At 46.8% G+C, this 23258-nt stretch overlaps 2 protein-coding genes across 16 annotated transcripts in view; one reads left to right on the forward strand and one right to left on the reverse strand.

Moving 5' to 3' along the window:
- ATXN1 (ataxin 1) overlaps positions 1-19025 on the forward strand; it is a 404589-nt gene extending 385564 nt beyond the window's left edge. For 13 of the 14 annotated variants that reach the window (XM_043908469.1, XM_043908476.1, XM_043908475.1 and 10 more), the window contains 2 exons: positions 10690-11212; positions 12527-19025. In XM_043908469.1, the coding sequence (XP_043764404.1) occupies positions 10690-11212; positions 12527-12621 (618 nt within the window). In that variant the 3' untranslated portion in view covers positions 12622-19025. Of the gene's footprint in view, positions 1-10689; positions 11878-12526 lie in introns of those variants that run through there. The other variant, XM_043908481.1, reaches the window with a different exon arrangement.
- Positions 19026-21593: 2568 nt separating this feature from the next.
- Positions 21594-23258, reverse strand: part of GMPR (guanosine monophosphate reductase) — a 57896-nt gene continuing 56231 nt past the window's right edge. For both annotated transcript variants that reach the window (XM_043908483.1, XM_043908484.1), the window contains one exon: positions 21594-22088. In XM_043908483.1, the coding sequence (XP_043764418.1) occupies positions 21908-22088 (181 nt within the window). In that variant the 3' untranslated portion in view covers positions 21594-21907. The remainder of the gene's footprint in view (positions 22089-23258) is intronic.

Here is a 23258-nt window from a genome sequence, read left to right on the forward strand (position 1 = left end):
TGTGTGAAGTCTCATTTCCTTCCTGTCGCCAGGCCACCGGTCTCTTTACTGACGGCCAAGGTGCAAATTAGAAGGTAGCGGGTTTGTCAGGGCCTGTTCTCAGGCCTGTCAGGCCGCCCCTGTGTGGCCCGGCCGCCCGCTGGGAAGGACTCAAAAGGGTGGCTGGGGTTCCAAGCTGCAGAAACACAAGTGCAGGGCCCGGCTCGCCAGCGATGTGTCACTTTACCCAGAAGCCTATCAGAAACAGGCTGACATCATCCCAGCTAAAATACTCCACCAGCTGTGTTTGCCACAAGTGACGGGGGCAGAGGCAGCCGAGAATCAGAGAAAGGGAGCAGGGAGAGGGGCGGGCGAGAGAAGAAAGGTCCAGATTTAATTTACACTCTTAAGGGCTGAGGGCTTCCCTTCCTCCTCAGGGGTCTTTCTGAGGGGTTTTCTCCCCTGGCCTGGAGATCCCGTCTCGGTCTTCTCAACCGATTAGAAATCTCTTTAACACTTGCACCCATTAGGGAGGTTGAGAGATGTGCAGAGCGTTTTCACTGAATTAGCCAAATCACGGATTTGACTGGGAAAGTTGTGGGAGGAAGGGGGTGGTTTTCTAAAGGATGGATGACTTTGTGACCCCTGGCGTAAATCCTGAATGGAAGCAGGACCACAGGGACGCTTGACTTCGTAACCTACCCCGGGCGTCCCCGGTGAACGCGGTGTGGCTGGTGGGAGAAGCCCCGAGCCTGGGGTCTGGGCGGTGGTAGGAGGAAATTGTCCCATCTCTCTCTGAGCTAGGGTTTTGCTCATCACTAAAACGGGCAAATGATTCCTTATACAAGATCATATCCTCAGCATCCTCTTGGTTTTTGTATTCCTTTGCTTTCCTGCCGTGCAGAACAGCCCTTGTAAAATTTACTGGCACCCACTAAGCAAAAAATAATAATAATAATAAAAAGGGGGAGGGGATATACAGGGAAAGTTACCTGACTTCATGCTAATAGCATATAGATCCAGTGAGAAAGAAAGCCACCCTGTATAGAAACAAGGGTATTTTCACTGAGAGATTATTTTTAGGGGCCGAATTCCTAATTATTATTGTGATAAGAGACCACCAGGGTGGTGGATCTGAAGCTTCATGTGAGGCAGTGTAGGAGAAAAAAGCTTTTGCATATTCGTCCCCATCCCTGTGGTTTCTTCATTCCCAGAGCAGTATTCCTTGGCCCAGGCAAAGTATCCTTGCATCCCAGTTCCCCCAGGCTGGTTCTCCTCCAGGAGAATTAAAGGGGCATCTCAGGCATTGTCTGTCAGCCTGTGTGCACCACACGAAGCCTCTCAGTAGCCACCCATGGTCTCCTGAGTCTATGGTGAGCTCAGAAGGGATCCTGAGATGATAGTAACATCCACATGGGAGCCAGTGTGATTCAACTGGAGGGCAGAGCATCGTCTGCTTGGGTGGGAAGCAGGTTAACTGGTCAGAAAATGCAAGACCTGGAGCTGAAAAGACCCGAGGCTGAATCTGTCCTCCACCACCGGAGCTTTGGGACTTGGTGCACACACGCTTCACAGTGCAGATGACACATGCGCCTTCCATCCAGCTCGTGTTGTAGTGTGAAGAATGAAAGTGGTTGTAAGAATGAAAGGAAAGTGAAGCCAAGGTGTTAGCCGCTCAGTAGTGTTACTCTCTGCAACCCTGGGGGCTGTAGTCCCCCCAGGCTGTGTCCATGGAACTCTCCAGGCAAGCATACTGGAGTGGGTTGCCATTTCCTTCTCCAGGGGATCTTCTCAACCCAGGGGTTGAACCTGGGTCTCCTGCATTGCAGGCGGATTCTTTACCATCTGAGCCACCAGGGAAGAAAGGAAATTCACTCAAAAGAACCAGTTCAGTATGTGGGTAGTCAGCAGTGTTAGTTTTACTTCCTTGCTTCCGCTTGGGTGGGACTTTGACCCTGAGAAGAGAAAGGTTAGGTCCTGAAAAGTGAATGAGTAAAAGGCTTCATGCTCTTACAAGAACCTTTGGAAGGAGGGCCAGTTTAGCAAAGTCTGAAAGAAGGCTGAACTTTTCCAGTGAGCCTCATAAGCCATTTCACTCTGCCTGTGTTCCTGCGGCATAGTCCCTAGGAGAGGTCCAGGAGCATCCCTCACCATCACTGTTTCTATGAAGGAAGGTCCATGATCTCACGCTGGCCTGTGTGCACATTACACTGTCTGCTTTTCCTGAGTGTGAGCTGGACTAGAGGGGTCATTTGATGGCTGAGCCCTGCACATCAGTGACCAATGCAGAAATGGGGGCTCATGCACCTCTCCTTTGCAGAAAGGATCTGGGCACCATGCCCACTGAGGGACCCCCGGCCCGGGACGGCCCCCCTGGGGAGCCCTGGGCTTCCATCTCTGAGCAGCCGCCGTACCCCTCCATCTCATGCTCCCCAGGCTCGACTTTTCTGAAGAGTACACGACATTTTGTCAGAATGATCGCAGGACGTTTAATCTGTGATGAGGCTGCTTTTTTCCCTTAGTGCTGGGCCCTGTGTCTCATTAGGGCTGTCTGTCGCCTCCCAGAGTCAGGAGCTGCCTGCTTCCTTTTACCTCCTTGGTGGCAGCTTAATATTCCGTGTCCTTTTCTTCTCCCAACTCGTGTGTGTGTGTGTGTGTGTGTGTGTGTGTGTGTACACATGTGCTTGCACGCACACACCCATACAGCATGTTACAATGACGTGCTCGCTGCACAGTCCCGGGTTCAAATCCCAGATGAGTCCCCCAAGATGAAAGGTTGTTGCTGAACCACGCAAAGACGCTGGGATTCTTGGCCTCCGGAGGAGAAGAATTCAATCCGGGGCCAGAGACGAGGCTTGATCGCTCAGAGCTTTTGTGTAATAAAGTTTTATTAACGTATAAAGGAGATAGAGAAAGCTTCTGACATAGGCATTAGAAGGGGGCAGAAAGAGTACCCGCTCGCTACTGTTAGCCATGGAGTTATATACTCTCTAATTAGTTGTTACATTGAATCTAAAAGAATGTCTGGAGGTTGTAAAGACCTCACTAGACCTACTCCCATAATTTACATTTTAAGATACTAGGATTAGCCAGGTTTTTTCCAGAGACTGTCCACAGGCAGGATACATTATTGCTATATAATCCTAAGGAATGTAGAGGGAAAATGTTTGTCCTTTCTTCCTCCTTGAGAATTCCAGACCCCTCTCTCCTTGGGGACCCCTAGACTTCTTATCAACCTGCCTAGGAAATGACTGTCTCACATTCCACTATTTTTTCATTTGACCTCGGTGTTCTGTGAGCCGTCAGTGGCTGCATTATGCATTTAATGGGTTAACTGGTGCCTTAAAATAGCCAGAGCCCTCCTGCAGGCAGCACTGACACCTATATAGTCCCTAGGCAGCCAAGGCAGACCGACTGCCAAGCATTTTACACATGGGGCTTGGTGGATGTGAACCCTGATGAATCAGAAAATGGGTAGTGGCCGCCCTCGATGCAAAGCTCATTGCTGGCCCTGGGGTCCAGTGATTGGTGATAATCCTCCCAGCTCTAATGCCAGAAAGGCTCCAGCAGAGAAGCAATATCAAACACATTTTTGTCTGTGTTCCCTCCCCCTCCCCTCAAAAGAAGAAAAATGCTCTGCTCTAGCATGTGTGTGATATAAGTGCCCCCAGCTTGGGGATCTTACATGTGTTATTGAAGCAGATTATCTGGGACCATTGTAGTTTATAGCTTTTTTTTTTTTAAGTAGACTTGATTGTTGAAAGTAGTTTTAGGTTTCTAAAAAGTTGAGCAGAAAGTTCAGAGTTCCCAGACACCTAGAGTTTCCTGTTACTAAAATCTTGCATTTTAATGGTACATGTGTGACTTGTAATTGATGAGCTAATATTGATACATTATTATTAACTAAAGTCCATACTTTATATTAGGATTTACTCTGTGCTCTACATGCTGTAGGTTTTGATAAATGTGTAATATCACGTATCTAGCCTTCCAGTGTCCTAGAAGATAGTTTCCCCACCCTAAAGATCCTTCATGCTTTACCTATAGGTGTTCCTCACCCCACCCCCTACCCTGGCAATCACTGATCTGTTTCCATCTCTGTAATTCTCCCTTTTCTAGAACGTCATGCAGTTGGACTCCTGCAGTGTTGTAGCCTTTTCAGACTGACCGCTGTCACTTGGGAACATAAATTTACAGTACCTTCATGTTGTTCTGTGGCTTTGAAAGCTCATTTCCTTATAGAACTGAATAGTACATGTTTGTTCTTTAAGGCACGCATTTTCCCTGGTAGGGAGGGAACGCAAGTGGGACAGACCCGTGTGCCTCAGAGCCGCCCCGGTCACCTGCCAATCGGGTCTCTGGGAGCCAAGAGACATTGCGAGAACAACTCAGCTCATCCGTCATGTGGGGCTTGTGTTTGGAGGCGTCTCTGTGCTGGGATGTGGGTTTAATGAAACAGCTTCCACCAAAGACTGAGTCAGGCTTAGCGTGAACGTGATGAAATGTTTTAAATAGAACACTCACAGACTCTCTTACACTCGACTGAAGAGGTGTGACTGTTTTTATTAATGATTTTTCAACATTGAAGTCAATGGGGCCTCTGTCAGCCCCTCCATCTTTGCTCCAGTGTTTTCAATTTTTTTTTTTTTTTTGACATGGAAGATGTGGTCATGAGGAGAGCAGACGGACTTTTCTCTGTGGGTGAAACAGGACCCAGAACTTCACTTGCAGACAAAGTTAGGGATTCCCAGTATAAGCATGTCACCAAAAGTGAGAGGTCCTCACTGACGCCCACTTCTGAGTCATGTCCTCACTCCTGGAGGCAGGCAGAATGTGTACATTTGCAATAGGCTCGAGAAGAAAATGCTTTGTAAAACAGATGCCCTTCACATTTGTGAAAACAGGGATTCTCATGAAGGAAAAGGGAGACAAATTTAAACAACAGACGTTTTGTTTTCTTTATATCTTGCTTTTGGTGATACATACATATGTGTGTGTATAGACAGAGCACCAATCTACTGTTGAAAAATACAACCAAACAGCATAGATGTGTGTCTAGGCATGCACGGTTTAGATATGGTGGTCTTTAAGTAGCTAAAGGTATTTTACTGAACTTACACAAGAGCTGAGAATGATCATAAAAGGCGGTCATTCGCCAGATCAGGAGGCGACACTAAATAATTATCAGCCCAAAGTGAGGATGTTACCTCCCTGTCTTGGTTTCTTCATCTTGAATAGCAGTTGCAGGCGATCGTTTTAGAGGAGCTGGTTTAGTGGGGCTGGAGAGAGGGAGGGGAGGGGAGGGCAGGTTCCTCTTTGGAGCCGTGGGGAGCGGTGGGTGTGTCTGCAGCCACGGGAGGAGGGCGGGAAAGGGCACAGGAGGATGGAAGGTGACCACCCCAAAGAAGAGAGGTGCTGGATACGAGGCATCCAGGGATGAAAGGCAGAGGGGGCCTCAAGCTGACACCAGGACAAAGGCTTTTCATGCTCCCATTTCATCCTCCAGTTTGCTTCAAGTGTTTGGAAAAGGATGTATTTATGTGATGAAAAAAGAGAAACTGGCTGTGTCGAGCTGCCAGGAGTTATATAACAGGTTTTGGTCTTGTATGGTCCTGCCCTCATGAATATATTTTCACTGGGGTTTAATCGGAGCCCATGAGCCTCAACAAGGTCATAAAATGAATTCATGGTTATTAGCGCAGAAAGGAACCTCACGCCTGGGGAGAAAGTAACTCAAGTATGACTCAGTGGGATCAGGATGAGCGCCACGTCTGACGGGGGGCTGTGGAGTGAGGCAGCTGTGGTTCTCCTGGAACGGCGCCCGTGAAGGGCTAAGCGGGACCCAGGGAAGGTGCAGCTCCTCTCTGGGCGGGGAGCGTGAGCCCGGTGGAGTCCCGGCTGGGGTCGCAGGCCCAGGCAGTCTCTATAGCATCTAAACGTTGGCCTCTGTTGGCCAGTGGTACACTGCGGTGTTTTCACTCGTGGAGGGCAAACACAGAACCAGTCTTTCAGATTTGTCCTGAGCACCCATTATAGGCCGGGAGGCGTCCTGCACCCTGGGGATAGAACGGTGAGCAAATCAGGCAGTGTCTCAGCACGGCATCCCCATTCCAGAACGTACAGTCTCTTGGGAGTTCATGGGCAGAGGTGAAACAGAGAAATATGGAAGGAGAGAAAATGACGCATCAAAAGATAACACGTGGTGCGGGAAAAAATAAAGCAGGCCAAAGAGGATGGGGAAAAGAAGGATGGAGAATAGTTAAACAGGGTGTTTGGGGGCACTCTCTCTGAGAGGGGGAGCAGGAGGCGACAGCACACAGAGCAAGAAGGCTTGCAAGTGGAGGGAATAGCAGACGCACAGACCCAGAGGCACAAGTGTCTTTTGGAGTGAGAGGACCAACGGGAAGACCAGCGTTACTGCGGTGCAGGGATGAAGGGGTGGGATGCAGACCACGCCGGGTTTGTTCACAGGGCTTTTTCTCCGGTGAGAAGCTGGCTTGGCCAGGACTGTGGCTGTGGAGGCAGTGAGAAATAGTCTCATCGCGTAGCTGTATTTGGAAGAGAACACCCCTTGGACCTGCTTGTGATTTGGATGCATGTGGTGTGGGAGGAGGAGCCCAGGAAAGTATGCCCAGGCTGCTGACTTGAACGCTGAAAGTGTAGGGACGCGGCTCCTGGAGGTGGGGAGGAACCCAGGAGGTGCCAGTGGGCAGGGGAGAATCAAGGGTCTGTTTGGGACACATTCAGTTAGTTGCCAGTATATAGCCAAGTGGACATCGCCAGGTGACGTGGTTGCCAGCATCCAAACAGGCCCTGGTGAAATTACTGGTTTTGCATGCATGTTCTGGCTCCTCATTGAAGGCAGGAACTAGGTCTTAAACAGTAAGTCTCATGGTCTCAGTGTTACATTTTGAACTTGATTCAAACTGCAAAACCTGGAGTGTGAAACACTTAATATTTCTCAGCACCAGAGGGAGCCCCACATGGGCCTCAAGTTCAAGGAATTCAGACTCATTTCTGGTTTAAAGCGACATCATGTCACAAAATCCCACCATGGCTATTTCATATCCACAGTAGTACCTGTTGGCCTTGACAGCATGTTTTGAGGCAGATAATGCTCCTCTGTAAGGGAATTTCAAGCGGGCAGACCCAGCCATATACATTCTCACTGAAAAATCTGTCAGTATGATTTCATTAATTGTTAATGATCAGTTAACCTTTGAGAATGTTTACGTCCTTCTGACAAACCTGATTACAAAATGAAAATACTATTGTTATGACTACTTCAGTGTGCTTATTTGAGATATGTACAATGAGAGTTTAACTTTCACCCAAGGATAGGCAAAACCTTACTTTAGTTCACGTATATCCAGACCCCCCAAAAAAGTGCATTATCTAGATAATTCAGGCTACAGCATTAGGGAGGGAAGAATATTCATGAGGATAAGTATTAGCGAGGATAAATAATTAGGAGAAAAATAACATGGGGCCTGAGCCATGCAGTCAACTGCTTAACGTGATCAGATGACCTGAATCTTTTGCTCCTAATTTGTATGGACCCAGCTGAAGGGGTGGCATCTTTTCCTGGGATGGCAGAGCTCTCTGGGGAGAAGACAAAGTGAGCTTTTAGGAGGAAGGGACCAAAGGCAAGCCTTTGAAGTGACAGGGAAGATTTCGCCAAAGCTCCCTAGGTTAAAATAAATCCCATTATCATCGCCCTTTTCAGCATACCTCTCAAATATTCTCCTCTCTCCTCCTCACTTTTCTTTCATGCATTTTTAGGTAAGCTGTTCAAGCTATCAACCACCTCACAGAATTTCATTCTAAGACCTGCTCTCGGAGTTTTGAGATGATAGAACAATGAAGGGCTTTTAAAATGCCCCCAAATATGGTATATATAATGGGGGAGCAGGTACATCTCTTATCATTCCTCATGGAGTCATCATTAACACTACTCATCACAAAGGCTTTGAAGCCATCGTCTTAATAAGTCTGTCGCACTTGGCAACATGTAAAAGTCTTCAGATAGATATGTACACAGTAGAAGTTATTTTCAGAATGTGAATATTGGCTGCTCTGGGGAATGTGTGTGATATGGCTGACACCGCAAGAGCCTCTTGGTTAGTAGTTGTGGGGCTGACTGTCAGCACAGCTCTGCCCGGGAGTGGGGGGTCACCTAGGAAATGCAGCTAACAGACCCCACTTGAAGCAGGATTTGTTCCCTCCACTCTGTGTATGAGGCTCATGGCTTTAAGCAGTTTGGGACAGGGTTCATGGAGCCAGCTCCAGGCTGGTCCTCCCACTTGGAGCTCAGTGGGCGTCCCCATCTGATACGTAACTTGTAGGTATGTCTGCATACGTCTGCATGCTGGGAACATCGCTCTGTAATTGAATATCAGCTGTCATATATAGAGAGACACTTGATTCGCCTAGCAGATGTAAGGCTGATGCTATTTCACAATTTTTCGTATCATGGAACAAATCCGTAACCTCGGGTCATTGGATTCTATTTATTCCAAATAACACTCACCACTTTTGGGGTAGTGGAAATGTTAAGTTCATCTCTTCTGGTGATACTACAGTATCTTTGTTCACAGGGACAGAGATCAGTAACATAGGAAAAAAGAAAACGGGTTTGGGGGCCACAGAGACTGGGATTAAATCCCAACTCCATCAGGGTATAGTTCTGACATTAGGTCACTGATTCAATCTCTTTGACACTTAGAGTTCCTTTTTTGTAAAATTGGAACAACAGAATTTTTCTCACTAGTTTACTGTGAGTATCAAATAAAATAACTTTTTGTGAAGTATGTACCTAAATGTTTAACAGATAGTTGGAACTCAAAATTTTTTAAATTCTCTTTTCATTATTCAGATAATCCATAACAATGAAATTTTCCCCCAGATAATATGAACATTTATATGGGCTCATGCCCACACACTGGAGAAGGAAATGGCATCCCGCTCCAGTATTCTTGCCTGGAGAATCCCATGGACAGAGGAGCCGGGCAGGCTACAGTCCACGGGATCGCAAGAGTCTGTCACGACTTAGCGATTAAACCACCACCATGCCCATACACATACTATAGTAATAGGCTTTCATATAAATTCATTCTAGTTGTTTTTTCTAAAAAACACTTAAGTCTTCTATGGAGCAAATAAAATTATATCATTCAAGAAATGCATCTAAAACAAGATTAATCACAGTTATCAAAAAAATAGGTTAAGTAGAAAAGCCATAGTCCATGTAAATTGCATGAAAATTTACTACTTTTTTTTATGAAAACTTACTACTTCTAAAGTGAGATATTTTAATTATTTGTGTGTTTCTGGATGTGTGTGTACCTGTGCATGAAATTCAACAGAACATTTTCAATATTATTGTATTTAGTCAATACAGCCATCTTTCCATATCTGTGGGTTCCACACCTGTAGAGTCAACCAATCACAGATTGAAAATATTTATGGGCAAAAAAATTCTAGAAAGTTCCAAAAAGCAAAACTTGAGTAGTTTCCAGGCACCAATTTACATAGCATTTACATTATATTACAAGTAATGTAGATGAGTTAATGTATGCAGACAATGTGTGTAGGTTATATGCAAATACTGTGCCCTTTTATATGGACTTGAGTATCCTTTCAATCATTTCAATTTATTGAAATTTATGGTAGTACATGGCACATGTGTGCGTGCTCTAGTTGTGTCCGACTCTTGGTGACCCTATGGACTGCAGCCTGCTAGGCTCCTCTATCCATGGGATTTTCCAGGCAAGAATACTGGAGTGGGTTGCCATGCTCTCCTCCAGGGGATCTTCCTGACCCAGGGATCGAACCTGTGTCTCCTGCAGCTCCTGTGTTGGCAGGTGGTTTCTTTACCAGTAGCACCACCTGGGAAGCCTGCATGGCACATAAGCAGCCTAGAAAAACCAATAGCTACTGAAAGGATGCTGGGCTTCCCCTGCTTTTGATATTTGTCTTCCAGATAAAAGAGAGGCTGACTGGAATACCTGGGGCTTGACCATGTAGCTGGGCCAAGCACGTGAACTGTTGTGTATTCATTGCACCCTCAAACCCCTTGAAGTGTTGCCCAGGTTTCAGGTCCTGGGGAAGCCCTCCCTGTCTTGTCCAGCTCTCTCTGGTTCTCCTCTTCCTAAATTCCTAGAATACGCCTTCATTTGTCCAACAAATGTTTATTTTCAACTACATGCCAGGTATTCTTTTCGGGGCCAGGGACACAGTGATGAACACATAAGTGCCTGCCTCATGAAGCTAAAATACAGTCTTAACTCTGATGCCTGTTCAGCGCTGTCATCGGTGAGGATAGCATCTGTCCAGTGAGTTAATAAAGCACAGGAACACACTCTGGGTGTGAGTCACATGCGGCGCCCAGCGCCTGAACACTGGGGAGGGGGGGCCATTGACTTGTTTTAACAAAGACCAGCTACAGAGCGGATACACAGTAAAACTATATTTTTGAATACTGAATGGACTTTGACTGGCTTCTCTATATGATAAACACAGGTACAGCAGAAAATTAAGAGGCTTACTTACATGTGTTGGTAGAGGCAGATTGGGGAACTGAGTCTTTTCTTCCAGTCAGCTTATGTGCAAATGTATGTTTGTGTACATGTGTATATGCAATAAAACAAGGATAAAACGTCTTTATCTTTTCCTTCTTTCCCTTCTCCCTGTCTCTCACTGTTCCCACAGGTCAGCGTGGAAGTTTTGGTAGAGTATCCTTTTTTTGTGTTCGGACAGGGCTGGTCATCCTGTTGCCCAGAGAGGACCAGCCAGCTCTTTGATTTGCCGTGTTCCAAACTCTCCGTCGGGGACGTTTGTATCTCGCTCACCCTCAAGAACCTGAAGAACGGCTCTGTTAAAAAGGGCCAGCCCGTGGATCCGGCCAGCGTCCTGCTGAAGCACTCAAAGGCCGACGGCCTCGCAGGCAGTAGACACAGGTATGCCGAGCAGGAAAACGGGATCAGTCAGGGAAGCGCCCAGATGCTCTCTGAGAACGGCGAACTGAAGTTTCCCGAAAAAATAGGATTGCCGGCCGCACCCTTGCTCACCAAAATAGAACCCAGCAAGCCCGCGGCCACGAGGAAGAGGAGGTGGTCAGCACCCGAGACCCGCAAACTGGAGAAGTCGGAAGACGAGCCACCTTTGACTCTTCCCAAGCCTTCTCTCATTTCTCAGGAGGTTAAGATTTGCATCGAAGGCCGCTCTAACGTAGGCAAGTAGAAGCCGCGTGGGGAAGGGAAAGCTGGCCCTCCTTTATCATTTGTATCCAGATAACAGATGTACTGTAGGCTAAATAACTCAGTATTTACATGTTATCCTCTTACTTTAGGGTTCTGTTATAACCTTGTCATTAGACTTACAGTGGGCGTTGGGCAGGTGATTTGGTGCATATGCTTTTTCCGGGCATGTCTCTCAGCGGGCGGGTAGGTGGGGTGCCAGGGTAGGTCCAGCCCAGGCTCCAGGCAGGTGGTGGCATCCTGGTTGAGATGAAGGTGGCCCCATGGCACCCGCCTTTTCTGGCATCGTGGATGCACCCACGGGGGCAACCGACTTCCACTGGCTTCAGAGGGGTGGTCTGCGGGAAGGGAGCTGCGTCAGGGGCGTGTGCGCGTGCCTGTGTGCCAGGGAGGGTGCCTGGGTGACACTTCCGTGAGGGTGTCTCTCTCTCTCTGCCTCCCTCTGTCTTGCTCTCGGCACCAGATTGGAGGTCTGGGGGAATGTCCTCAGGCGGTTCCCCTGTGCAGAGTCAGCATCGGGGCCTCCGAGAGAGGTACCAGACAGCAGATGGAAAGTTAACCGTGTAAAAGAACATTTCCCCCTCCCCCCCAACTTACTTTACAATAAAAGCAACTTTTAATCGTAGAGATAAATATATATATATATATATATATATATATATATATATTTCCCCCTATGGGGCCTGACTGCACTGATATTTTTTTAAAGAGCAACTGCCACCCATGGGATTTCGTTTCTGCTTTACCAGTGCAGTAGTGATGTCTCCAGGGCGTCGTGGTGGGCAGGCGGCCCCTGCTGGCATCGCTCCGCACTGGTTGGGGGGGGCGCTGGGCAGCAGGGGTGGGGAGAGTGAACACCCCCTCCGGTCTCTGTGCAGTGTTAGGAGAACCAATCAGGTTAATTGCATTGACTTCGCTCCCAAGAGATAAGACACAAACTGCCCTTCAAAAGAGCTGCAGAAGCTCTTTGCTTTGGGTTTGCAAATCTTTTGTCTTTTAACTCTAGTACTGTTTATAGTTCATGACAATGGACAACTCGGGTGCCACTTTTTTCAGATTCCAGTGTGACGTGAGGAATTAAGATTTTGAAGATAAGCATATATATTACTATCTCTAAGTACTTAGAATGCCGTTCACACTTTATTACCAAGCATCTTGGTCTCTCATTCAACAAGTACTGTATCTCACTTTAAACTCTTTGGGAAGAAAAACAGAAAAGAAAAAAAAAAAAAACTAAGTTGCTTTCTTTCTTTTTTTTTTTTTTTTTAAACACTGTAACTACATTTCAGCTCTGCAGAGTCTTTCACGGAGCAAGATGCTGAAAGTTTCAAAGTGGTTTCAAGGAATGAATGTGAATTATGAACTTGTATGTGACAATGAATGACCACCAAGTACAGCCTGACAGGAGGCATTCTTCACTTTGATGTCTCAGAAAGGATTTAAAAAGCATATGCAGAGCTGGCAGAGGAACTGAGAGGGAAGGGATGGGAAAAAAAAAAAAAGAATACTCACTTTTGTCCAGTGTTTTTCTTTTTAAGACGAACTTTTAAAGAACCTTGCGATTTGCACATCTTGAGTTTATAAATTTGTGTGATATTCCTGCAGTTTTTATTCAATAACATTGTGGGAAAGGCTTGGGGGACTGAACGAGCATAAATAAATGTAGCAAAATTACTTTCTAACCTGCCTAAACTCTAGGCCTTTTATAAGATTATGTTCCTTTCAAGATTCATTTTTGGTCTTCTTACCGTATCTGTCACATAAAACCAGGTCTTAGCAGGACAACTCTGAGAATTTTCTTCAGATTCATTGAGAGAGTTTTCCATGAAGACATTTATATATGTGAGCAAGTTTGTTTTTTTTTTTTCTAAGAAAACAATTATTATTGTTGTTATTAATGTTATTTTCAAAATGACTTTCTTTTTCCATCTGAAATCAAGATTTAATGTTTGGTACAAACCCAGAAAGGGTCTTTTACAGTTGAGACCTTTTATCCCCAGAGATCTGAAATATTGTTTGTGGGTTTTGAGTGGGCATTTTCAAGTGCTTAAAAGTTTTATAAAGAGAGAGAAATTTTTAAATATTCTTACTTGGAATGGCTGCAACGAATCTGAACAAATACCTGATTTTTCTTTTACCATTGAAAATAGTACTTTTTCCATCTCACAGATTTTTAAAAAATTCTTGTCAGCCCACATTCTGGCTTTCCAGTATTCCTTCACATTTAGCTCTCAGCAGAACTGATGATTTTTAGAAACCATTTCTGGGGTGTACCAAAAACATTGGAATAGATTTTGAACTGCTAGATCCAGTCCTTGACTTTCTTCGGTTTTCATTACCCTCTCAGCATGCTAGCAGAGAGCTGAGTGAGTCCATTCTTGCAGTCATATTGCTTATTTAGTGCTGTATTTTTTTTTAAACGTCTCTGTTCAGAGAACTTGCTTAATCTTCCATATATTCTGCTCAGGGCACTTGCAATTATTAGGTTTTGTTTTTCTTTTTTTGTTTTGACGGTAAGAGGAATACGGGGCTGCCATACAGACTGTCCTCATCAGTACCACTAAGGACAGTGATTCACCTGGACTCAGAGAAACACCCACCACCTTTTGGCTTCTTTTGAGTATTGAACTAACCGGATCCACACCTCCAACACTAAAACGGGAAAACATGCGTGGTTTGGAGCAATAGGAACATCATCATTGTTTTTCGTGCTTCTGTTTCAGGTATAGGAACTATCGAAGAATTGGTTCTTTCTAAACATTGTCCCATTTACCTTCTTGCTTCTTTAGCGTGTGCAATACTTTCCGTGCCAATAGAGTCTGATCAGTGTGCGCTCTAGAGAAAGTGTAGGTAGGCCCCTCTCGGCTTTTTCCTTATTCTCTTCATCCTTTTCCTGTGCCGGCCAGAGAAGGGCTGGAAGGAAGGAGCCAGGAAGGGGAGAGCCTCCTGCTGGGCGATCGCCCTGCTCCGGGAAGCCAAGGCCCCTGGGGCAGGGAGCTCTGGGGGAAGCCCCGCGTTTCCCTCGCCCTGTTGCGGAAAAGAGCAAAGGAGATGGAGGGGAAGAACGCACTCTTCCCCTCCTCACCGCGAGGAACAGTGGCGCGCAGACGGGAAGGAGGCAGACCCATTTCTAAGGCGCACTCTGGAGCAATCGAGCCAGGATCAGCCCCTGTTCCACGGTCCTTTCCTGGAGTAGGTGGGCCCCCCGCTCAGGCCTGTGTCCTGGAGACTTGGAGCCGCGCCTCCTCCGAGCCTGGGCGGGAAGCGTGGTCCACCACGTGCGCGCCTTCCGAGCCTCCGGCGCGGGTGGCTGCGGAGGGGCCGGGCCTTCTGCGGACAATGCCCACCGCCCCTCTGTGGCAGCTCTCGCCTCCAAATAGGAAGGCCATCCGGAGGACAGGGGCCCTCCTCTCGTTGGCAGACGTGGGCAAGCCCCGAGGCCCCCAGAGCAGCCCGGTCACCGCGCCCGCGTAGCCCACCTAGCAGTGCCGGGCGTAGAACCCTCCCGAGCCGCGCAGCTTGCGAGGAGCAGCCATGTGCCTCTGTACTGTGTCCACTTTGCAATATTTACCTAACCCATCTTTTGTTCTTACCCATTTTCCATTTTTAAACTAGTAACAGCAGGCCTTTTGCGTTTACAGTGGAACACAATCACCAAATTAGTCAGGGCGAAAAGAAAAAAAAAATTCACCAACAAACAAGGACCTCTCTTTCTAGGGATTTCTAAATATATAAAATGACTGTTCCTTAGGATGTTTCAACTTCAGAATTATTTCAGTTTGGGCCACACTGGGGGCGGGGCGGGGCGGCTAGAGAGATGGATACCACTTACCTCAAATCTTTTCAAGTGGAAATCCAAAATTGCTTTTTTCATTTGGACGTTCAGGATGATTTTCTATGTCGGTCAGTTTTGTGTCTTTTCCAGCTCACCCCCGTTTGTTTTGGGAGGAATGTTTTTTTTTCCCCCATTGCTGTCCTCAATCCCATTTCTCACCCTGAATCATGACCCTGTGTGTGTCCTGTTAGGGTTTTCTCGCCCACCGGGAAATGGCAGCACTCCTCCTCCCCCCAAGGAACTCTGCAGAACCTTTCACACCTCTAACTCAGGGACGGGGCTGGCGTGTGTGTGGTACACTGACGTGTCCAGAAGCAGCACTTTGACTGTTCTGGGAGTAGGGTTGTACAACTTCAAGGAATGTTTGGATTTCCTGCATCTTGTGGATTTCTCCTTAGATACCACATAGATCGCAATATAATGCTGCATGTTCAAGACGAACAGTAGCTCCTAGAAATCATAAAATCCACTCTTTGCACATAGTTCGATCTTTACTGAAATATGTTGCCAAAATTTATTTTTGTTGTATAGCTTTGGAATTTTTTTTTTTTTAAGGAAACAATTGACAATACCCTTTAACATCTGTGACTACTAAGGAAACCTGTTTCTTTCATGGAGAAAAAAAATCTCAAATGCTTTTGAAGACACTAAATGCCATGCTATTTCAGATCTGGGTGAAGAAGCAGAGCTCTGAGGACAGAAGGCCAGGCTTTTTGAGCTGTGTTGGTTGTCATGGCTACTGTTTGATGAACTGTAAGCAGCTCGACAAACCGTGGTCCGTTTCCTCCTAAAACGCTTTGCACGTCCTATCTCCTAGTCACCCATGATAATCCCAGGTGAAAAAAGGGCCAGCAGTCTCCATGGTCCAATCCTGCTTCTTCAGGGTGATGTGAAAGCAAGGGGAATTACACTGTGTGGCTTTTCAAGTGAAGCAGAAGTCTTTGCTTCCACCTTTGTTTTCAACCCAGAATTTCTGAAATAGAAAATTTAAGAACACATCCAGTAATAACTATACAGAGAACATACTTTTCTATAAAGCACATGCCTATGCCATTGTGTTACATTGGTTTCCTCTTTTTTTTCTCCACGGACAGTGTTGTGTTTCTGTTGATAGGGGAACTCCAAACTGTTTGCACACCTCTACTCCGGAGCTAAGATTTCTTTTACATAGATGACCTCGCTTCAAATAAGTTACCTTAATGATAGGATCTTTTCTTGTAGCACTATACCTTGTGGGAATTTTTTTTTTTTAATGTACACCTAATTTGAGAAGCTGAAGAAAAAAAAAAAAAACTTTGAAGCACTCACTTTGAGGAGTACAGGTAATGTTTTAAAAAATTGCACAAAAGAAAAATGAATGTCAAAATGATTCATTCAGTGTTTGAAAGATATGGATCTGTTGAAACAATGAGTTTCATACCTTGTTTGTAAAAAAAAAAAAAAAGCATAAAGGTTGAAAGTTACATGTTTTTTTGTATATAGAAATATGTCATGTCTAAATGATCAGATTTGTATGGTTATGGCCTGAAAGAATTACTACTTAAAAGGCTCTTCAACTATACCTATGCTTCCTCTAGGTTTTTGTTACATAGAACCCTCTTCTGAGGGAGAGTAATTCTGTATTTTGCAATTAGAGAATACTGTTCATTCCTATGCCGAAAGTACTTCTCTGAGCTCCCTTCTTAGTTTAAACTCTTAAGCCATTGCAACTCCTTTTTCTCCAGAGATGATGTTTGACATTTTCAGCACTTCCTGTTCCAGTAAACCCAAAGAATATAATTCTGAACAAGAAGTGTTTGTAACAAGGGATCCTGGCTACCAAGAAAATGGGACTCATCACGAGGACACACACACACACACAAATGTTCAGCCTTCTCTCCCCCCCGACACCTCATTTCAATGGCGGGGGGTGGGGGGGGTTAAACAAGAATTTCAGTTGAGATGCCTCGTTTCACATTGGTTTTATTTTGACTTTTTTTTTTCTTTACCATTAAGAGGCCAAAATTAATGTGGAGCAACTTCTCAGAAGTCATATTCTGTCCAGAAATCAAGCCAGCCAGCAGAAACAGGACAGCTGGCAGGGGAGGGGCAGGATGTTGAGCAGATTCCCCCTCCAATTCTTAAAATTCAGAATCTGAGCCCCTCCCTTACATTACACGCGATGTTTCTGGTAGCTGACATTCACCTGTAGGATGGCGGGAGGGAACTGCGGCTTCAGTTTCTCATGTCCTCACGACTTGCATACAAATGGTTCAGCTGTATTAAAATTAAGTGCTTTTGGCCAATAGGTAGTAGCTCTCTAGTAACCGTCTCTTAAGGATTTCCGTCACTTTTCTTATCTGAAAGGACTCCAGTCTTCCACTGCAGATAATTGGAGACTTCACCCAAGTTTTCTTTCCCTTTAGTTTGTTCGTTTGCTGTCTGGGATGGCCGATGAGCCAGTCTCCTTTTCCATGGCCAGTCTGAAGGCCCCCTTTGGAAGTGCTGTTTACAGTCATCCTTGCCGAGGTAACAGTAACTGTCCTCTGGAATAAATGGCAAGTCTGAACGGTTACCAAGCTGGGTGTGTAGGTTTTCTCTGGTTCCTAACTCGAACCGCCTACTCTTCAATTAATCCAGTTCAGGAGTGGGGTGAATTTCTTTATTGTCAGTGAACATTAAACTTGATACCTGTGTGCATCAGTTCTGTGAATACTGCCCTTTTGGCCTTTTAGGGGAGGTTTTTTTTTTCCTCCTCAGCCTTCACTTTCCCTGTATACCCAAATGAGTGTCAGCTGAAAGGCTCCAGCAGAGCCCTGCCAGGATTTTCTGGTGGCCTTTGGTTAAGACAAGAGTCCTAATTTCTAGCCAGTGGGGTCCTGGCCCTGGGGCCATCTCTGAGAGTCACACTGATGTTGTTTTTCTAATATCAGCTCACGACCTACCAACCTTCCAATCGTACGCCTCCCACCGGCCAAGGAAAAAGAGACACCAGAACTTTGAGGGCACTATCAGACTGACATGGCCAGTACAGAGGAGAACTAGGGAAGGGATGATGATTTGCACCTTATTGAAAAGAAAAATTTAAGTGCATACATAGTTAAGAGCTTTTATTGTGACAGGAGAACTTTTTTCCATATGCGTGCATACTCTCTGTAATTCCAGTGTAAAATATTGTACTTGCACTAGCTTTTTTAAAACAAATATTAAAAAAAAAATGGAAGAATTCCTATTCTATTTTCTAATCGTGGTGTGTCTATTTGTAGGATACACTCGAGTCTGTTTATTGAATTTTATGGTCCCTTTCTTTGATGGTGCTTGCAGGTTTTCTAGGTAGAAATTATTTCATTATTATAATAAAACAATGTTTGATTCAAAATTTGAACAAAATTGTTTTAAATAAATTGTCTGTAAACCAGTACAAGTTTATTGTTTCAGTATACTCGTACTAATAAAATAACCGTGCCAATTGCAAACGTGTCTGTGCGTGTGTCAGGTCCTCGGAAACCAGGGAGGCTGAGGAAGTGGTGGTCCTTTCTTCCTTCTTGATCCGCTGTGATCCCTGGGTAGGTTTGTGGTGGCAAGGGTGACATAAGGCTTTGCCTTTCTTACTAATTTTGGGGAGTGGGAAGAGGGTTCCGTCGTGCTTGAGATGAGAATCAGATAAAAGGCAGGTTTCAACATCTGATGTTTCAGCTTGTTCCATTTGTTTCTCCTCTCTGCACACTGCTGTTTTTACAAGAGATTTTTTTTGCCTCTTAGCAGTATTTGGCATCTTTGTGAGCTCGTAGCATTATCGATATGTTTCTGTATGCTTTGCTGCACACTGGTTAATGGTCTGAAGGTGGAAAGTTCGTCTGTGTTTCTTGGAGTTCATGCCTGTTTTTGCATGGTGCCCGCTCTCAGATGGAGGAGGCTTGGCAGTTGCCCCCGAAGGGAATTCCTCCAGGACCCAGTCAGGTAAGGCCCTCTGCCTGCATCTGCACTGTGGCTGTCCAGTCCTTCCAGCCCTCAGGTTCTGCAGCGCTGGAAGAGAACTCTTGGCATCCAGTTCAGCGTTGTTGCTTATCCCAGGCAGGGACGGGCATCTCCTTTCTGGTTAGTCATCTTGCTTCAGTGTATGGGGACATCTCACCAGGACTCGGTTGTTAGGCCTGCAGCATCGAGGTCCTGTTGTACTAAGAATGCTAGTGTGAACGAATGTTGGTGTGTAAATTAGTGATGCACTGAGACTTGAAACCCGGACAACAAGGCTGTCCAAGCCCTCGTCCTCCAGAACAGTCTGGGCAGACGTGGGCCACTCTGGTGCAGCAGTCTGAACCGCCGCCTGCTCTACCATTGTTAATAGTAGCTGCTAATGGTCCTGACAAGTCTGGGTTCCAAGAGCTGCGAGTCGTACCTGAACCAGTCCGATTGATGAGAGGAAAGTCCTTGCTTTGCAGGTGGCAACGCGGTCAACCTTGAAATCACCAGGAGCCTACAGTGCACAGGAAGCCCTGTACAATCAGCAGGTCTGAGGGCGTCCAAGGCAGGCTCCCCCACGCCCGCTTCTACTGGAGGCAGGGATGAACCTGCAGAGGGCCAGGGAGCCTTAGAAGTGAAACCTCTGCTTCAACATGTTCCTGATGAGGTTCTGGCTTCTGCGATCATGTTTTCACTTCCCTAAAAACCAGGTGAGGGAGGAACCTGCCTCACTCCCCTTGGTGGAAACAGAGCGGGTAGTCTGGAAAGTCTTTGCACAAGATGGATAAAGCAGGCACCCGTCCTCACGGATAGGACTGGACAGCCCCAAGTGAGACAGGAGTATGAAGAATGCTGTTCTGGAAGTTTCCTGACTACTTACTAGCAGTCCCTTTTTAAGAGCTTTAAGACTTCTCCTCCACTTCTTTCCTTTCTTTTTCCATGAAGGATCTCTTAAAACTAATGAACTCAAGGGCTCAAGTGTAACACACATCTACCACAGGTACAGGGGTTCACAACTCAGACAACCAGACAGAAAAGGTGGGGTACCTCCAGCTGCAACGCACATCCAGCTAGAGGTTCAGTATCCTTCAGACTCTCATCTCAAGTGTGTGGGCATTTGTGTTCCTATAAGAATTATTCTGGGTGGATTTAGGAGGAAAAAGTATTACCACGGAGCTCAAGTTGCTGGAATTTTAAATATCTTCTTCTAAGACTGTGAGACTGGACCATAAAGAAGGCTGAGCGCTGAAGAATTGATGCCTTCAAATCATGATGCTGGAGAAGACTCCTGAGAGTCCCTTGGACAGCAAGGAGCTCAAATCGGTCAATCCTAAAGGAAAACCACCCTGAATATTCATTGGAAGGACTGATGCTGGAGCTTTCCAATACTTTGGCCACCTTATGCGAAGAGCTGACTCACTGGCAAAGACCCTGATGCTGAGAAAGACAGGATAGGAGAAAAGGGCAACAAAGGATAAGATGGTTGGATGGCATCACTGACTCAACAGACATGAATCTGAACAAACTCCGGGACATAGTGAAGGACAGGGAAGCCTGACGTGCTGCAGTCCTTAGGGTCACAAAGAGTTGGACACAACTGAGCAATTGCATGAACAACAAAGACTATAAATTCAGGCCTGGAAGTCCCTGGAGTGTGGTGGTTTGTTCAGATTCCTCATGAACGTCAGGCTGTTAATTCGCTCTCACGCAGCAGGAGTGAGTGGCTCCTCTCTCCTCCAGGGCCGTCACTTGTCTCTTCAAAGAAAAATTAACTCCTGTATCTGCTTCTTTAGCCTCATTTAAAAGGAAATAAAGTAAAACATCCTGGGCTGCATACACTTCCCAATCCTAATACTTAAGTAATGCTTCAAAAGAAGTAGCCGGTCGTCATTAAGGCACGAGGGTTCACTGTTTAGACAAGTGTCACAGTGCACTGGGGTGGGACTCCCACCAAGGCCGTGAGTCTTTTCTCCAAGAAAGTACAAATGTCATCAATGAATGAATGGACCCTTAGACAGCAGCGCCCACGGTCCCTCCTGGAGAGTATTCATCGCTGTGACGAGGGGACGCTTCTATCTCCGATTCTAAACCAATGTCAAGGCTTCAGCTGCTTTTCAGTGGGACTCATCTCAACTTTTTAGTGGATAACCTTGAACGATCCCCTGGAACTTCTTCAAAATAATATGTTATCTCTTTGAGAGAGAGGAGGAGAGGGGAGAGATGGAGGAAAATGAACCAAACGAAAACCCAGGACAAGACTAGAAACAGCATGAGCACAGTGACAGAGGACCGTCCCCAAAGGCATGTGTAAGAGATGTGGCGGAAGTGTGTCCCCGCACCGTGGGGACACCTGCAGGAAGCCAAGTTCACCTGTCCAGTTGATTGCTCTCATCTGCAGTATCTGTGAGCTGGATGGAGGGGGTGCTGGTTCCTCTGGTTGCGGCCCCCTCCCCCTGCCCCTCTGCCTTTCCCACCCAGGTACCTTGACCACCAAGAGCCAATCGTGGGAAGGAAGCAGAAAACCCCCAGCTCCCCCAACAACTTGGTCCTGTAAATGCAAACTCCAGCACGCAAGCAAGTCTTCGTAGCATTATATTAAAGTGAAACCATTTTCTTTAAAAAAAAAAAAAAAAAAAGGCGTGAATATTAGTTTCAACAATGAGGTTACACATTCCGGGCAGGTAAGCTCCAACCGCTAACCCTCTGAGTGCCTGACTTCTGGGCCCCTCGACCTAGGGGAGTCCTGTGGCCTCCAGGTGACGGGAGGAGAAGAGGGAGCAGCCCCCACACCCCAGGGCCTGCTGGAACCTCTGCCCTAACACGAGGAGATGGAAAAGCAGGCGTGTGTGGACGCCTTCGCTGGCCGGAGGTGGCCTCGTCCTCGTCCTTGGGGTTAGCTGAACACGGTGTTGTGTTGCTGGGTCACTCGGATGAATGTGGCTCTCCGGCTGAGCTCTTTGAGTTTGGCAGCCCCCACGTAGGTGCAGGTAGACCTCAGTCCCCCGAGAATATCCAGAACAGTGTTCTTGACGTCCCCTTTGTAAGGCACTTCCACAGTCTTGCCCTCAGAGGCTCTGGAAGAAAAAGGAGGTGTTTGTTTCAGTCTGATTCTCTTCCCTGAACTACCCAGCCAGGATCCCCAGCTTTGGCACTTGAACCGGCCCCAAGGCACTCGGGCGGCTGCATGCCACCCTCTGATCTGACCCACGCTGGGAGGACCTCGGCCTTGCTGCACACGCCACGCGGGTCAGGCCAGCATCTCGGGTGGACACACTCCTCCCACCCAAGACGCACAGCCTGGCTGCTGACTGCCCAGAGTGCCGGGAACACAAAGTCTCCATCAGCAACTCCTAGAAGAGTCGCAGACCCGGCCAGCACCTCACCACCTCCTGCAAGTACACCAATCCTTCCATCAGAAACCAGCCCCACCTTTCCATCCTCCACTAATCCGTACATGGGCCTCCAGCTGACCCAGAGTCCAGAATACCGACGGGGTAGGGGAACAGACCTCCCGGCACGGCCTCTCCTGCTGGCCCGCCCTAACCAATAACAGAACAAGCCCAGAGTGTCCCCTTCCCCCACACCCCTGCCAGCCCTCCAATCAGCATCAGACAGAGCATCTTCACAGGAGATGACAGAGAGAGGAAGAAGGGACAGAGAAAATGGACAAGTGGGCACTGCGAGGTTACATGGAAACCTCCACCAGTGAGGTCAGTGTCTCCACTCGCACGGCCTTTGTTGAGCACCCCTCGGCTTACCTTCCTGCATGTCTGCACAAATCACCATGCCTAGGTGTGGTGTGGGGCCTCTGCAAGGTGGACCCAGAGCAGAACTAATGACCTCCTCAGCACCCAAGGCATTGGTAAGCATCCTTCATGTTTTCTGGGTGATGCTCAGAAATTCAGGTCTGGCTCATGGCACAAACGTTAAACCACATCTAACTGTCCTGCTGAGTCCTTGTCCCACTCGTCCTAAGGCCACTAAGCAACACTGCCAGATTCCGTGTCACACCCCCTTACTGCAGGTTTTAAAGATACCATCTAGACTTGCGTTAGAAGGGGCATTACAAGAAGGGAATCTCCAGTCCACGCAAAACTCGAGCCCCCATCCAAGGGTCAGGAAACCTGGAAATTCTAGTGAAAGTCGCTCAGTCGTGTCTGACTCTTTGCCACCCCATGGACTATACGGTTCATGGAATTCTCCAGGCCAGAATACTGGAGTGGGTAGCCGTTCCCTTCGCCAGG

Source organism: Cervus elaphus, chromosome 7 (genome assembly GCF_910594005.1).
Source record: "Cervus elaphus chromosome 7, mCerEla1.1, whole genome shotgun sequence".
Lineage (NCBI taxonomy): Eukaryota > Metazoa > Chordata > Mammalia > Artiodactyla > Cervidae > Cervus > Cervus elaphus.